The sequence below is a fragment of the Danio rerio genome, chromosome 21 (genome assembly GCF_049306965.1).
Source record: "Danio rerio strain Tuebingen ecotype United States chromosome 21, GRCz12tu, whole genome shotgun sequence".
Classification (NCBI taxonomy): domain Eukaryota; kingdom Metazoa; phylum Chordata; class Actinopteri; order Cypriniformes; family Danionidae; genus Danio; species Danio rerio.
The window spans coordinates 12,663,750-12,682,500 of NC_133196.1; the positions used below are offsets into that span (position 1 = coordinate 12,663,750).

General features: G+C 36.7%; 1 protein-coding gene across 1 annotated transcript in view; it reads right to left on the reverse strand.

The window, feature by feature from the left end:
* The window catches only part of rtknb (rhotekin b), a 73,177-nt gene that overhangs the window by 39,912 nt on the left and 14,514 nt on the right, over positions 1-18,751 (reverse strand). Inside the window, exons 7-10 of the mRNA NM_001328566.1 lie at positions 15,092-15,186; positions 14,892-14,998; positions 10,568-10,696; positions 10,175-10,337 (exon numbers count right to left, since the gene is read on the reverse strand). Coding sequence (NP_001315495.1) covers positions 10,175-10,337; positions 10,568-10,696; positions 14,892-14,998; positions 15,092-15,186 — 494 coding nt within the window. The remainder of the gene's footprint in view (positions 1-10,174; positions 10,338-10,567; positions 10,697-14,891; positions 14,999-15,091; positions 15,187-18,751) is intronic.

Sequence of the window (18,751 nt, forward strand, 5' to 3'; positions counted from 1 at the left end):
GCTTCCTTATATGCTAAGTTCATTTTTTCATTCATTTTCTTTTCGGCTTAGTCCTTTTATTAATCAGGGTATTCCAGAGTGGAATGAACCACCAACTTATCCAGCAATTGTTTTACACAGCAGATGCCCTTCTAGCTGCAACCAACTACTGGGAAACACCCATGCACTCTCATTCACACACATACACTACAGACAATTTAGCTTACCCATTTCACCAATAGTGCATGTTTTTGGACTTGTGGGGAAAACCAGAGAACTCAAAGAAAACCCACGCAAACATGGCGAGAACATGCAAACTCCTCAGATAAGCCCAGCAGAGGCTCGAACCAGCGACCTTCTTGCTGTGAGGCACCAGCGATACCCAATGCGCCACAGTGCCACCCTTTTTATGACATTGTAGACTGTTTAAATACAATAACTGAACTTAAAAATGTAGAAATAATGACTTAAATGTTACCTATAATTGGTTGTTAAATTAGACACTCAATAAAAAACTGATAAATTATTATAGGAGGTTTACATTTACTGTAAAAAAGTGTACTAAATATATCAAATAGAAAATAAGAATATTTGATGAAAAAAAATGCTAACCACACATCTTACCTAGATATGTTTACCACAAAAATTAAAAATGGTATAAGATTTTTTGTAGGCTCTATACTAAAAATAGGCACAATCTTTCTATAAACCCAAAACCGACAACAAACATGACTGTCAGACCTTTCTTCATCGCTGTGTGATTAACCGGAATGAGGAAAATGTTTAATTATAATTATAACTTCTACTACTAATGATAATAATAATACACCCAAAAAATTTAAAAACATTTTAATTTCCTTATAACTAGCATTGCAGCATCTGCTCTTTCTCACGGTGTCTAAAATTGCTCATTAACCCACTTATATCATCTATCAAAACCCCTTCTCTCTGAATGCCTGCTCTGCTCTGATTGGTCAAATCATATAGTATGTTACGAATGGTCGCCCTAATCATTTTAAGAAAAACATTTAAAGAATTTTCTTTATTTTACTTTATTTTTACTCTTTCAGGCCTGCAAAATTGGCAGTATGTGAATGTATAACAGCTCTAAGCAGGTTTGTGCAGTACAGGAATTATCAATGACTCATTTTAGGAAGTTCAGAATCATTTCTATTTTTTATATAATGACACATTAATCATGCACTTTGATTCATGACACTTGCCAGCCATTTCACATTAACAAACAGCAATATTTCACACTAGGTACAGAATCTTGGTGTGATTCTGGAGTCAGATCTGAGTTCAAGTAGTCATGTCAAGCACTAATTAAATCAGCATACTATCATCTCAAAAAACATTGAACAATAATTAGATGCTTTGTCTCTAGTGAGAAACTTTTCCATGCTTTTATCACCAGCAGGATGGATAACTGTAATGACTCCTCACTTGCCTTGCCTATCAATAATAATCCATCTATAAAATTCAAAAACACTTTAATTTCCTCATAACAAACATTGCAGCTTACAGTAGCTCTTTCTCACGGTGTCTGAAATTGCTCATTAACCAGTTACATAGTCTCTCAAAACCCCTCCTTTCCGAAAGCCTGCTCTGCTCTGATTGGTCAAATCATGGCATAGACGGTTATGAATGGCTGACCACATCAATTTAAGCAAAACCTTAAAAGAATTTTACTTTACGGCACAAACTCTTCCAGGTCTTCAAGACTAGCAATATGTAAATTTATAACAACTTTATGCAGTACAACAGGATCTATCGATGACTCATTTCAGGAAGATCAGAATCAATTATATTTTTATTTTAATAACACATTAATCATGCACTTTAATCCCTGACACTTGCCAGCCATTTCTGGAATCAGATATGAGTTGCAGTTATCATGTCAAAGCAGTCACTTAATCAGCATACCATTGTCTCTAAAACATTGAACAATGATTAGATGCTTTGTTTCCTTTGAGGACTTTTTCATGCTTTTATCACCAGCAGGGCGGATTACCGCAATGGACTCCTCATGTAATGGACGGGCCTTCGCAAAAAAACAATCAGAGAGTTGAACTAGGACATCAGAGCACATCACACCTGTCCTCAGGTCTTTACACTGGCTCCTAGTTACATTCAGAATAGATTTTAAAGCATTATTACGCCTCTTTAAATCACTAAACGGCCTAGAGACTCAATACATTACAGATTTGCCCACTGAATTCAAACCAATACAAAACAGATCACTCAGATCAATAGGATCAAGTCAATTTGAAATTCCAAGAGTTTAGTCAGAATATAAATAAACTTGACTTGCCTACTAATAATAATAAATCCATCAAATTCAAAAAGACTTTAATTTCCTCATAACAAACATTGCAGCATCGGCTCTTTCTCACGGAGTCTGAAACGGCTATTAAAGAATACACAGTCTCTCAAAACCCCTCCTTTCTGAAAGCCTGCACTGCTCTGATTGGTCAAATCATCTCGTAGTCTGTTACGAATGGTCGACCACATGAATTTAAGCAAAAGCTTTTACGTCACAGAAAACCACATCATACAAACCACAATCAAGTAGGTTTTATAGCTACAACTTCACTAAGTGGCCAAGCACACTGGCATTATACAAATGTATAATAACTTTATGCAGGTTTGTGCAGTAAGACAGCAATTATCAATGACTCATTTAAGGAAGATCAGAATCACTTAGATTTTTTAATACAATGACACATTAATTATGCACTTTGATTCCTGATACTTGCCAGCCCTTTCACACTCACAAACATCAATATTTCACACTAGGTACAAAATCTTGGTGTGATTCTGGAGTCAGATCTTTTCAGAGAGTTTCAGTAGTAATGTCAAAGTAACTAAATCAGCATACTATCATCTTATAAACATTGCAAGAATTAGATGCTTTGTTTCCAGTGAGGACTTAGAGAAATGTGTTCATGCTTTTATCACCAGCTGGGGGGATTACTGTAATGGAATTCTCACTGGCCTCCACAAAATTTCAGTCAGACAGTTAAACTAGGAAATCAAAGCACATCACACCTGTCCTCAGGTCTTTACACTGGCTCCCAGTTACATTCAGAATAGATTTTAAAGCATGATTATGTGTCTATAAAACACCAAATGGCCACGGAACTCAATACATAACAGATATGCTCACTGAATACAAACCTAACAGGTCACTCAGATCATAAGGATCAAGTCAATTAGAAATTCCAAGTGTTCAGTCAAAGCAGGGTAAATCCACTCTCAGCTACTACTGTTGGAATCAGGTTCCAGAAATGATCAGACGAGCTCCAACATTAGGCACATTTAAACCAAGAATTAAATCACATCTGTGTAGCTGTGCCTTCACTGAATGAGCACTATGCTACGTCCAACAGATCGATCTATTATGTCTTTCTTTTCTTTTTCATTTATTTAAAACCTGTTTTAACACATTTTCATCTGTTTTAATAATTGATATTTTTGGTTGTTTTTATTTTCTTATAGCTTTTTCTTTTATTCCTGTTTATCTTACTTTGAATTACCATTGCATATGAAATACACTAAATAAATAAACTTGACTTGCCTACTAATAATAATACATCTATGAAATTCAAAAACACTTTAATTTCCTCATAACAAACATTGCAGCATCGGCTCTCTCAGGAAGTTTGAAATTGCTTATGAACCCAATTACATCGTCTCTCAAAACTCCTCCTTTCCGAAAAACCTGCTCTGCTCTGATTGGTCAAATCATGGCACAGTCTGTTACGAATGGCTGACCACATCAATTTAAGCAAAACCTTAAAAGAATTTCCCTTTGCAACACAGAAAACCACGTCATACAAACCAAACTCTTCCAGGACCTCAAGATTTGCAATATGCAAATTTAAAACAATTTTATGAATGTTTGTGCAGTACAGGAATTATCAATGACTCATTTTAAGATGTTTAGAATCATTTCTAATTTTTAATATAGTAACACATTAATCATTCACTTGATTCCTGACACTTGCCAGCCATTTCACATTCACAAACAGCAATATTTCACACTAGGTACAGAATCTTGATGTGACTCTGGAGTCAGATCTGAGTTCAAGTAGTCATGTCAAAGCAGTAAGCAAATCAGCATACTATCATCTCAAAAAACATTGCAAGATTTAGATTATTTGTCTTCATTGAGAACTTAAGAGAAAATTGTCCATGCTTTTATCACCAACAGGGTGGATTACTGTAATAGACTCCTCACTGGCCACTGACCCAAAAAGACAGTCAGAGAGTTGAACTAGGAAATCAGCGCACATCAACCCTGTCCTCTGGTCTTTACATTGACACTCAGTTACATTCAAAGTAGATTTTAAAGCATTATTACACGTCAATCATTAACTAAATGGCCTAGGAACTCAATACATAACATATGCTCACTGAATACAAACATAATATGTCACTCAGATCATTAGTATCAAGCCAATTAGAAATTCGAAGAGCTCAGTCAGTATATAAATAAACTTGCCTTGCCTACTAATAATAATAGATCCATCAAATTCAAAAACACTTTAATTTCCTCATAACAAAGATTGCAGCATTGGCTCTTTCTCACAGAGTCTGAAACGGCTATTAAAGAATACAGTCTCTCAAAACCCCTCCTTTCTGAAAGCCTGCACTACTCTGATTGGTCAAATGAATGGTCAACCACACCAATTTAAGCAAAAGCTTTTACGGCACAAAAAACCACATCATACAAACCACAATCATGTAGGCTTTATAGCTACAACTTTACCAAGTGGCCAAGCACACTGGCATAGTGCAAATTTATAACAACTTTATGCAGGTTTGAGCAGTATGACAAGAATTTTTTTACATAATGACACATTAATCATGCACTTTAATCCCTGACACTTGCCAGCCATTTCACACTCACAGCTACATATATATACACTATAATGCAATACCCAAAAAAGCTAAATAGAGTGACTTTAAATAAACTTTGTTATGAGTGCATTCCAGTAAACATTTAGGAGATCAACTTATTTTTACTCCAAATAATTCAAAATTTTGCCTCTCTCTGGCCTTCATAAACTCTTATAGACAAAAAAACTGTAATTCTTGCATTCTTCTCCTTCATCGGTTCATCAGCGATGAAGTTTGATAGGCTTGTTATGCCAGTAATGATAACACCGTCTTTCAAGCGTGCAGTTCCTCATACTCGGGGAGGGGGAAAAAGTGGTTCTACACATGCGATTGCGCACGTTTGCATTTTAGGCAATTATCTTGTTTACCATATCAAGACATCACAAAAGTACCTGTCCTTTCTTTTAAACCTGTTAACACATCCTGCTGAAAAAAAGGAACTAAAAAAAAGAATGTTGGAAATGAAATCTCAATGCATTTAACTGTTGCTGTTAGCTTTAAAACTAAAGGTGTGTCACATTTAAAAGGCTTTTTGCATACCTTAGATTTTATTTTTTTCTAAGTCACTTTGGTACATTTCTCAGATCAGAATTGAAATTTCCAAAACACCCCGTTCGATCTACACATCATTGTGTTTCATTGTGTTTCTCGTTTCTTTGAACAAGTTGCAAATGCTTTAGTATGTCCATGCATATGATTTTGTACAACTCTCTAGGCCCATAGCCAGCCATCTGAAAGGGGTGGTTCTTTTTTTTATAAAACAAAAAGTGGACATTTATGCTGTTATTTGCCTCATTTTCTATTTAATTATGAGCTTTAAATACTGCAGTTTCATGACATTTTAAGCAATTTTCCTCAGTTAAAATTTGGCCATTTGAATAAACAAATAAGCCAACAAATAAACAATAATAATGTAGAGCTTCACAAGATTATTCTCCTCAAAATTTATGGATAACAATAGCTGGATTAGTAATAAAATAAACTTCAATAAGGGCCGCCTTTGGTTTTTCACACCTTTTTATTGATCATTTTTGTTTCATGAATAAGGTCCAAGATATAGAATAAAAGTTACTTGTAAAATGTTTTCTTCATTTAACAACAATACAGTAGGTCAGTAGTGAAAGATGACTTTACATCAGATTGGGTTTCTTGCACAGATGTTTGACTCATGAAAAATAATTGTTTGGATTGACCAAAACTGATTAGCTAAAGTCCAGACAGCGAACAGAGCATTCCGCTTGGTTTTAAAGCCTTCTTCGATGGGGTATTTTCACAATTCATGCTGGAATAGCAGCCAAAATAGGACAAATAAGCTCATGTATGGGACAATTCTGGACCTTTGTCAGACAAGTTCAAGTTCTATTTATTTATAAAGCACGTTTCCAACTGCCACAAGGCTGCACAAAGTGCTTTACAGTGAGAAAATAAACACATGATATGAGCATAAACCAGTAAAAACAGCAATAAACACATAAAAGGAATGAGCATAGAAAGATTATCAATAAAAGAGCAAAATAAAATAAATAAATAATAATATAATAATAATAATAAAATATTTTTTTCCTAATTAAAAGATGTTACCACAGTTGACCAACACTAAACACGATAGAGAACATGACCGTTTTGATCCCCCTTCCCACCCCCCCACCCCCTCCTTCTGAAAGGGAAGGACTTATGCTTCAAAGGACCTAGAAAATAAATGTGTCTTTAATTTAGACTTAAAAATAGGCAGCGACTTTTGAGGTGGGCCTTTGGAACTTTTAATAAAAAACTGATCAGCGGAACGCAAGTGTCTTGGAGGAGTGTACTTAACAATCAGTTGGGATAAATAATAAGGGGCCAAGACCATGTAGGGCTTTATACACAAAGTGAAGGATTTTAAATTCGATTCTTTGTGTCACCGGTAGCCAATGTAGAGACCTCAGAATAGGAGTGATATGTGCATATTTCGGGCTTTTTGTTAAGAATCTAGCTGCTGCGTTTTGCACTAACTGTAGGCGAGCAATCTGAGACTTAATAGAGAGAGTTGCAATAGTCCAACCGGGAGGTTATAAGCACCTCCCGCAATTTATGGCAATTTTTAGAGAGTGTGAAGGAAGAGAGGATTTCATTTTTGAAAGAAGGCGGAGTTGGTAAAAACTATTTCCCACTACTTTTGAGATATGTTTGTCAAACTTTAAGTTCTGGTCTAATGTTATGCCCAGGTTACGTACCTGGGGTGATCTGAACTCCGCCAAGTTACCCAGCCTGGGGCGTTTACAGTCAGACAAATCATTGGGCCCAAATAAAATCACTTCTGTTTTCTTCTCATTTAGAAATAAAAAGTTCTTAGAAAGCCATGCTTGCCATGCAGACCACATGTCTGACTCTCTGATGTTTCCTATGATCAACTGCTTCAGTGATGTTAATCAAAATGTATTATAAAGGGTCTCTGTTGAATAACCCAGTCCCCACAATGTTTAGGCAGTAGTTCTTTACTTGCAAAAGGCTTGAACAAGTTGTCATAATGTCAAGCATATTTCTATACATTTCCATCTGACTTTTTTAGTTCCTAAATCAATCTTAAGATTGTCTTGTTCACATTTCTACTTGTGTTTTTGTTTTTTTTTCTGTCTATTCCTTTCTGTAATGGTATTACAGTACAAACAGTAAAAGTATAAATGTGTATCAAGCTCCAACACACAAACTAAGCTGTACCCTAATTGTCAAAAACGAGCCATATTTTACATCAGAACATCGAGCACACTGTCATATTGACAACACATCTAATCAATTTGACCGTTTAATCCCTACACAATGATTCAAGGACTTGTTATACTGATGACTTTGACATGTATATTGACACTGGTATTCATTTTTGAGAGCTAGATACCAGAAGAGACAGGTAAAAGAGACTTTTCTAATCGTAGAAGTTGTTCTGAGAATTGTAAACTTTAAGAATGATTTGAGAAATGTACCAAAGCGACTGATAAAAACTATAAAGAACTTCAAAAAGCATATATGCGAAAAGTAAATAAATCAAGCGTGAGCCTTCACCTTTTCAGATATCAATGCAGATTTCACAATAGAAAAAGCAAATAAGTCAAACTGGTCTTAAAACCTGTTGCCAGACTGTAAAGCAACAGGCAGGATTCCTTACGAAGGTCACGTGTAAAAATTCTTGCATGTGCAATATCTTGAAACTTTCACTACCTGCATCAAAAGTCTGGGGCTTTCTAGCAATTGGCTTTAAAACAAGCCAGTCCGAGACTTGAGTTGATCGTTTCTTGACTAGTACACCAAACTTCTAAAACTGTAAACCTTAAAACCTAAAACTGTAATATTAAAACTCTCTCAATTTAATTCTCCTTCGATTCAATGTTTTGCATTTGGCAAATACAAAGCATAGGTTGAAAGTAAAGGGATAGTTCACCCAATAATGAAAACGGAGTTTCTTTTGTTTCTATTGAAGTTATTTCGAAAAATCTTGAAAACTGGTAGTCATTGACTTCCATTTTTCTTTCTTTTTTTCTATTATTGATATCAATGGTTACCGGTTTCTAACATTCTTCAAAATATCTTCTTTAGTGTTCAACAGAATAAAGAAACTCATAAAGGTTTTGAACCACTTGAGGGCAAGAAAAATGGTGTAATATTTCCTTTTTGGTGAACTATTCCTTTTAAGAGTTAATAATTAAAAACTCCAAAATGTTACATTTGTTAAATCATGATTAAAACTCTGAATAGACTATAACGAGTAGAATTTCACAATTCCACCAAGGGATAGCAGACACCCACGCTGTATAAGGCAAATCACGTATTTACAGTAAGTGTGGGCAACAGTTTTCATCCAAATCAAAATAAAGGCATGCTATTTAGAAAAAGGGCTAGTTTTTGAAAGAGTACACAACAGGCATGACACTGCATTTCTGCTTAAGAGTTTGGCTGTAGAAAATGACATGCATCTTTAAGATTAAGGCTATCTATGACTGCCACTGCATCAAACAGAGTATATCAGAAAAAAAGTGTTTGCGATGTGCACTGAAAAACATGTTAGATAAACACCTGGCATTTAGTTACGACAAGGAAATCTGCAAAATGATGAAGGGCCAGATTTTTTTAAAGATACATTTTTTGAACATACCACCGTTTGCACGGTGCCAAAAGAATGTGGAGCACATTTTTGACAAATTAGACGTACAATTTAGACAATAAAGTCAACATGAAAATGATTAACATATAAAATACATGAACAAACATGAAATTCTACATTAAACACAAATATAGAGTGATTTAATGATAAAACAAAGGAAAGATAGAAAAAGAGAAACAACAGATAGATAGGCAGACAGATTACTACTAACTACTATAGCTGTGAATGGATGGATGAATGGTCACACAGACAGACAGACAACTACTCTAGCTGTTTAAATGACAGACAGACGGACAGACAGAAAGACAGTCAGAAAGACAGAAAGACAGAGAGCAAGTTTAAATGACAGACATACATACACAGACAGACAGACAGACAGACAAACAGAGCAAGTTTTAATGACAGACAGACACAGACAGACAACTACTATAGCTGTTTAGATGACAGACAGACGGGCAGACAGAAATACAGTCAGAAAGACAGACAGACAGACAGAAAGACAGAGAGCAAGTTTAAATGGCAGAAATACATATACAGACAGACATACAGACAGACAGACAGACAAACAGAGCAAGTTTTAATGACAGACAGACAGACACAGACAACTACTATAGCTGTTTAGATGACAGACAGACGGACAGACAGAAAGACAGTCAGAAAGACAGACAGACAGAAAGACAGAGAGCAAGTTTAAATGGCAGAAATACATATACAGACAGACATACAGACAGACAGACAGACAGACAAACAGAGCAAGTTTTAATGACAGACAGACTCAGACAGACAACTACTATAGCTGTTTGGACGGACGGACGGACGGACGGACAGAGAGAGACAGACAGACAGACAGACAGACAGACAGACAGACAGACAGACAGACAGACAGACAGACAGACAGACAGACAGACAGACAGATAGATAGATAGATAGATAGATAGATAGATAGATAGATAGATAGATAGATAGATAGATAGATAGATAGATAGATAGATAGATAGATAGATAGATAGACAGACAAACAGACAACAACTATGGGTGGATAGATGGATGGATGGATGGACGGACGGACGGACAGAGATACTGAACTACTGTGATACTACAGGTGTGTTCTGCGTTGATACCATGCTCATTATTGGAAATCTCTGGGGCTCGACTTACTCATGTCGTAAAAATGCTGCCAGAAGGCTTCCATCCAGTTATGCGTGTCTTCAGATGTGGCTGTGACAATAGTGTACGTGGTTTCACCTTCGCACTGGCTGGTTATGGAAATACTCTGAGCATGCAGAGCCGGGTCTCTCTCAGTGGCACGCACACGGGTTTCCTACGAGTCATAAATAACAACAATGCATTTGATGGTAAACAGTAAGTAGCTTAGTAAACAACTTAGAAAACTATGCTGTTGAACATAAGCCTGAAAGACATGTGCAGCTCGTTTCACATGTTTTGTGCTGGAATACACACACAGTACTGTAGGACATAAACAAAACAGAGGCATCTATTGGTGACTAGATGCAACTACAACTACTGTGATATTACATGCATAATTCTCACCTTATTAATGGGAATAGTAAACACCGGCGTCTCTAAAGAGTCTGTTTCTTCTTGCTGCTGGTAACACTTTAAAAATGACCCACTCAGGACACCGTAGGCATCTCTCCAGTCCTCAGGATTGCTTTCTGACTTGGGTGCAAAAGCAGTTGAAAGTGAAATGAATGCAGTATATGGTTTTAGGTGAGTTTAATGTTCCTGGAACAAACTTTGAAATCAACCAATCACATTTAAGGGTTTGCAGATTCTGTAAAAGGGGACCTGCTATGCACAAATCCCTTTTTAAGGTGTTTAAACACAGTTGTGTGAATTAAGCCAGATTCTAATAGAAGAAATTCATTAAAATCTCATTTTTATAATCACACATCAGAAAAGCAGTCCACAGAAACATTTTGATTGACATTCTCCCAATGTATGCATCATCATAGGAGGAAAGCCATGTGCATTAGTAATAATCTCTCTCTCATTAGCATAGACAGCCCTGAGTAAGAAGCTACTGTTGCCATAATGCACATAGATGCTTGTAGCTCCGCCTTCTTTTAAAAAGAGGGCGTGGGAGTGCAATCTCATTTGAATTTAAAGTGACAGTCACCAAAACGTCACCTTCACAGCTGGACCTTCACATATACACTCTAGATGTCACTTTCAGTGAGTGGGGAAAGGATTTTTTAATTAATTAATTATTGATAAAATTTAACAAAAGGAGAACAAAAAAAACCCCAGATGGATTAACAAAACAAATAAACTGGGCTGGTATGGAAGAGCAGGGCTGGACAGAGCTGGACACGACAGGACAACATACAACAACGAACTGTCACAGTATAGCAGACAATAGGAGACTATAAAGAGAAAGAATTAACAAACAAACAGGTGAACAGGATAAACTAATAATGGGTTTAACAAGGGAAATGGGACTGGACAATAGACGGGAGAGCACATGACAATTATACAACACAAGTGATGTGCTCATGTAAAACTGGACTAGAACAACTCATTAACCGCATATTCACATGCAACAAAACGCTAAAGCATGCGGCGCATGTAAACATAAACCATGAACTAAACACAACACCAACAGAAGACTGAACGCAAGACACAAGTACACAATAAATGAAAAACATTCATCGTGCACTCATAAATGCAATGTGCATGTTTCATCCCAGCGCCAACTGAAACCAACAAGACTGAGACGCTGAGAATGAAACAGCATGTTGCAGACAGAACAAACACAAACACTAGGACAAGAGCGCGCATCCCGAGCACACACAGAACTCGTGGCCCACATCAAGACGGCGCTCATTGGAAAACTGGAGTCGAGCACAACACACGACAGGACAGGACAGGACTAGTGACTAGTGTCTGGACTCTGCCACCAAAACAAGAACTGACAAGACCTGGCAGAATCCTGATACTAGGGACATATTCAACATCTTGTAAAAAGTGTCATAATAGGTCCTCTTTAAGTTCGAGCATGAAATCAGAGGTGCTTCGTCACTGTTATTATTCATTATTTCCCTCTAATTTCAGAAAATAGGGATTAGAGCAGGGTCATTACAGGATCAACAAAAATGATGACTCAGGATTACATATAATTCTACAATATCAGAACATGACTGAATGAATGAATGAATGAATGAACAGGGAATTGACCTATTCGTAAGCCCCTCTGCTTAAACACAGATGAGCCAAGGAAAAGCTGAGATTCATTTGCATGATGACCAGAATTCTGATGTCTTTAAGTCTCACCGCCATAAAGAAACATTGAAAATGTTTGGATTGATATCTTTTAATGACACAAACTTCATAAGTGATGTGCCTGGAGTATTTATAACACTGATTCCAGGTATCCTGAGATAATAGGCAAATAAATGTATTTTATTCTTTTCCCTAAACTATAACTAAACAAAGACTATAGAATACACAGGACACGTCACTCGTAGATTTGAAGGGGGAAAAGTGTAACAATCAGTTTGGCGAATGAAGCCCCGCCTTCTAGTACAGGAGCCTATCATAAATTGCTATCCGCTTGTTAAGTGTGACGTCACGCGAAGCAGCTTCCAGGTCCAATCGCTCTATTCAACTGAATGGGGAGACTCATGAAATGGTAATAGTAAACGTTTACAAAGCGATTTAGTGCTTTCGAAAATCACGATCGCAGTATATATGTCCATGCCTAATATCTGATGGCCAGAAAGTGATTAACTATTTTATAAATTGTTAAATTTTTGATATTTGTTATGCAGCAAGCCCAGAGATTGTTGTGTACACTATGATTTTATATAAAATTAACTTTAATGTGTAATAGGAATAAAACGTGATCATAAACGATTGATTTCTTCACTCAAATGAATGGCGGCTTGGACCCAGAAACAGTATTACATACGTCACAAACACGTCACCACTTAACAAGCGGATAGACTGAGGATTCTCTGGGGGAGGGGCTCGCACTAGACGTGAGTTTCTGCAGATTTTGTGATTTGAACGTTTAGAAATGAAACTAAAGACACAGCTGTTGTTTAGTTTTATTGGTGATTCCTAATATCAAATTCATTCCTAAGCTTTTTTGAAGAATTTGTTGCTTCCCCATTCAAACTGAATGCCCGAGCATACTGCCTGAGTGGTGTTTCAAAGATGACCACAGAGTAAAATGACATGCCTTAAAGGGACTTTAGACTAAGTTTACTGTACTTCCAGAAGATAAACAAAGATTTGTTCTAAGGTACAGTAAGCCAAACAAACAACAATGCTAATGTCACCTAAAGCAATTTAACTGTAATAGCAACACAGCCTCTGCCTCAGGTAAATTACATATCACTAATGTTAGCTAGCTCAATCCAGTGTTAGCTACAGTTAACTGCCACTAGCAGTTAGTTTATTGTAAATACAGTAAAAACAGTGTTGATTCTGGATGTTTTCATCTGCAATTGTGATGACGGAAACAAACAATTCTTAAAGATGTTTAAAAGGCATCTAGCAGATGTCCAAACATAGACGTCTTTTCTAAAACAAAGCTAAATTTGGGCTGTCAGTGGAAAATATAGACGTCTAACAATAGTCCAAAAATAGACTAGTTATCAGATCCACAGTTTTAACAGACTTCACACGTGCCATCATTCCTTCCAGTGTATCCGATGACTAGTCTATTTTTGGACTACTGTTACACATCTATTAGATTTTAGCCCCAATTAGCCCCGTTTTAGCCTGGACATCTATGTTTTGATGTCTATTAGACATCTTTTAAATGGACACAAAAAATGCTTGGGATGAGGCTTCTACAGTAAAAAAAAAACTATTACTGCTTGTTCAAACTACCGTTTAAAATGAGCTGAAACAACACGATTCTTGTAATTTCTTTAGCCAGTTTATTTGTTTTATGTTCAGTCCACTTAAATTTGTAAACCAGAAGGTTAACTAAAGCATTTTCTGTTGGGACAAAATAAGGGAATTGTGTTGGTCCAACTACAGGTAAGGGGATTTGTAGTTCCCAGCATGCTGTGAGTGGGACTGAATTAACAGAAGGAAAAGATGACAATAAAAGTAATTTTAAGTGTTTAAACTTAATAGAAAGACTTGTTAGAGTTTAATCTTCACGTTAGTTCAAAGATTTAGAAGAGTTTCATGTAATGCTTTGAGTTTTGAGATTACCACCTTGCAGAAGTGCCCATGTTTTGGGTGTTGGCAGTTTATTAGCTAAAATGCAGTTTGTTGCTTTGCACAGTGAACAATAACTCTCCTACAATTAGTCCAATTAGGTCTCAATCAACTGTATATGTAACTCATGAAATATGCTTAAAATGGCTCTTTTAGTTCATTTAGGATCAAGAGACTTTGAAATGTGCGACACATAGACATGCATGATATTATCAGACCTTTGAGTTTAAGTTAAACACAATACAAATGTATTGAAACTTTTATTTGATAAATCAAGTTGGACCAACTCAATTGTATTTAATTGTGTAAATAGTTTTGGTGCTAAACAAATCTATTGAATGGAAATCCTGCCCTCAATTAAACTCATGAAATGTTCATGAAATTAGTTATTTTTTTAAATGTATCTTTTGCACTATGATCTGTTCAACTTCTAAATTAATCTTGTCATCCACATTTTTTGTTTGAAATGTTTGATGTATTGCATCACTCCATAGTCTATGCTCTTTGACGAATGCAACAAAGTGTATGAAAATTATCTTGGGACTTTACACACTCACTGTCATTTCAAGACAGCTATTTTTTTTAGAGTTACTAACATAACCAAGGGCTCGAGGCTTACAGATATGTCAACTGGAAAATAGTATAAAAATGCTGTAATAAATCATCATTTACAAACCCGAATTCTGAGCTGTCCACACATGACATTTTGAATCATACAGAGAGGCTGAGCAACCAGACGACAGCACATATTTCCATAGAGCGGCAACCAGAATGAAGACTCCTCTAAAACACAGATCAAAAAGAGATTTTTAATTGTAGTTTGAAACACTGAATAGTTTCCATGACCATTAAATGCTGAATGTGTGATTTTCTCACCAGTGTCTGCTATTGTCAGGTCGTGTGTTCGGAAAGAGCTCTGCACATGGCTCAGGCTCAGAGTGGTGTGGGCCAGGAGATGATATTTCGGACCCCTGAAGACAAGAGATGACATTAAAGATTCTGTGAAATTTTTTTCAATAAGCATTTTCATTTTATTTATATGTTTGACGTAATCGTAGCTGAAACATGAAGAGAGAGCAGAACATAGAGTAGCTACTCTCCTTTATTTAAAAAGCAGCTAGAAGTGTTTTTTTTATCACAGCTCTGCCAGTGAGAGTGTTTGAGCTGAAGCGCATCAAATGAAAACCAAATTACAAGCTTTTTGAAGGGTGCGAGACATGTCAGATACACTGGAGAGCATTTGATTGGTCAAGATTTGATGAGAAACTGAAGTATGAGGTGATATAAAAATTTTTTTTATCTATTTAGGCGGAAGTGACAAACTTTGGATGTTTATATCAGGATTATATCTTCTAAATGCGAACTTCATCACCATTTAGAGCAGACCAGTGTACACTGTAGATATCCTTAAAAAGAGCATATTGATATTAAAGGGAACCTATGGAGAAAAATATACTTTTTAAGCTGTTTGGACAGACATATGTGCAGGTATACTGTATAGACCGTCATATTGGGGTGATATAAACACATAAGCATATAGTGCTTTTTTTTTTTTAATTTAACAACATAAAAATGGTGGACCAATTAGAGCGGTTTTTAGATTGACCGCAACTTGACGTAGGAATGTGGTTCCCCCGTCCACCAATACTGATTGCCAGGCGCACATAACCATATCCTCAGTTTGTCGTTTCAGTCCGCCATTTTCTTTTATTTCTTTTATTTTTTTAGGGGTTTTCACCTTTATTGTATAGGACAGTAGAGAGTATTGACAGGAAAGCATGGGAAGCAGAGAGAGGGGAAGCATCGGCATAGGACCATGAGGCGGGAATCGAACTCGGGTCGCCGTGAGCACCGGAGTGCATGTGTCGACGCACAAACCACTACACCACTGGGGTCGACCAGTCCGCCATTTTCAGCGTGTGAGTCAAAGCAATGTCACCAAAGAAACACCCTTGCTCTATTTTTAGATGCAAGGCTCATTGGGCTCAACACAAGATCAACATTCACCACATGATCACTCTCATCTGCTCCATTGTTTGTAACTTTACGTGGGTTTGCAAACATGTGTACTTTTCATTGCGTCTTCCATAAACTTCAGCGGTTTGCATTTCTTGGCGTCACAGAATCTCCCTGTGATCTTAACTAGGTGCAACTGGAAAGTGCGCGTGTGTTGCCTCACATGCGCGTCCCTCCATTGGAAATAAATTAATGAATTTGCCTGAAGGTCGCACACCAGAAGTGCCACTCGGCGGCACATAACGCCATGCATATTAGAATTCTAAACATAGGTTTCTATCAGGGTACACACAATGATGCCTCAAGTCGGCAGCTGTCTGCGGCGCCAGGCCACGACTCAGGACACTGTTCATATTTCTGCCGCACCACAGAGCGCCATCTGAATAGTTTCATTTTAAAAAGCATGCGAATGTGCGCGTCTGGTTTGCCATGTCGGGGCTGTGAGCGGCGCATCCGGTGACTCAGTCAAAGTAAATTCAGTGTGCGTGGGTATTAGTCTTGGTGTACAAGCTCGGAATTTTAAACTAATACACATTTGGCTGTAAAACTATACAAAGACACAAATGATCGTGTACTCTGTGCTTGAACTGTGTCCCAGTTGTACATGTACGACTGAATGCTGGTCCTCTCACTCATGTTGCTTATGTCTGTCTGCCTGTCTGTTGCCAACCACAAAGCAGGGGAGCTCTTGGCTCCGCCCCCTTGTTAAGTTGGACGGGAAGTCAAAACTAATTTTCATGTGAAGCAACACACCCCTAAAAAAAAAAAAGTCTGAATTGTGTTTTGAACTGAACTTAAACTTGCACACTCAGAAAAAACAGAATATTAATAATAAATCTTAGAAAAGGGCTAAACTAGGTGCCCTTTAACATCTAAAAAAATTATATTTTAACTTCACAGGACCTTTAAGGGTCTCTGTGTGCAAAGTTGCATTGACTGAAGATTGTTTGAAATGCAAAACAACAAAAAAATTGACGTGGTTTAAAAACTTTTAGGACTGACAAAAAGTGTTTGTCTTTGAACTTGAGATGATTTATTGTTCTCAAGCATTTTATATATTTATACATATACAACAGATCTGTCTGGTTCTCAAATCTGATTGACTGATAGATGTGCAATATTCCGAAAGTGCGGAACATTTATAAATCACGCTATTCGCACGTAAATAGCAGCGTAAACATTTGAGTTTACTCTCTTCATTCCCGCTTCCAGATCTGTGAGCTCATAAACTCCTCCAGAAACTGAACCTGGATGACGGAGGTTTTCTGACTGATCCGAGCCCAGTTTGATGAATTTTTTTTTTTGAACGAGCAATTTGCGCGAAACACGCAAAACGCTCAAATCGCGCTGCGCCATTCAAGCCATTCACGTGTATTGCGCCGCAGGATGTCTAATCGCCAGTTTGCATTGATTTAACATGTAAATCACTCACGATTGATGCGCGTTCCGCATCTGGTGTGAATGCAGCATAAGGCAGGTAAGTGACATTTAAGTCGATTTCTCTCTTTTGTATGTTGTAGTGCTGTATTTACATCATAGTAATTTGCTAGTGTTTGCTTTGCTTTGGGGTTTTTTCAGGGTTAATATCAGCAAAGAAATACTGGGGAATCTCTGTACACTGATGGCATATCATGCCGTTCAGCCTTATAATCTTAAAATGTCAGCAAAATCACCTGTTTTGTCATCACTTTAGACATTATGCTAGGGAATCATTCAAACACCAGCAATAAAGTGACGTTTGTGAAGTAGCAACAGTTTCTGCTGTTCTGTCGTCAGCTACAAATGAGAACGAATGGCGGAAGAAAGTAGCTTCTTAGACAAAAGAGTTTTTGAGACTCTCCGTGTTTGATTGACACTATGCCATCGAATTGTTGTATATTAAAAACAATATCACACTCGTAATAGTGCGATATGGCTGTATATCATGCATGGAGATACACAAAGGCACTCGGCCTGTGGCCTCAAGCCAATGCACGACTCCCACCAGTGTCCATATGCAGCCATATCACACTGCTACTCGTATGATATTGCTCATTTACAATATATATATATATATATATATATAAAGTATGCTATATTAGAATATTATTATAAAGTACATTTTTAATTAAATATTTTATTATAAACTATTTTATTTTATTTATTCAATTTTTTTAGACAACAGCTAACTAAATCAACCCCTAAACATGACTAAATGAATGAACATGAAGTTGTTATTATTATTAAGTCTAAATATCAAATATTTTTTGTACAAAAATGTGTAATAAACACCATTTTACATAAGTGTAAATATTTTACATTTAAAAATCATTGAAAATTAATCAAAAACTGCTTTATTCTTCTGACAAAAAGCTAAATATACATGTTAATGATAAAAAAGACAAAGAAAATATTATACGAAAACCCCCCAGACAAAAAATTCAACTCCAAAACATTTAACTAGTTTCAATATTCACCCTAGACTCTGCTTTTCTTGGCCCTGCTCTCAGACAGAGCGAGTGCTTTGAAAATAAACATCTG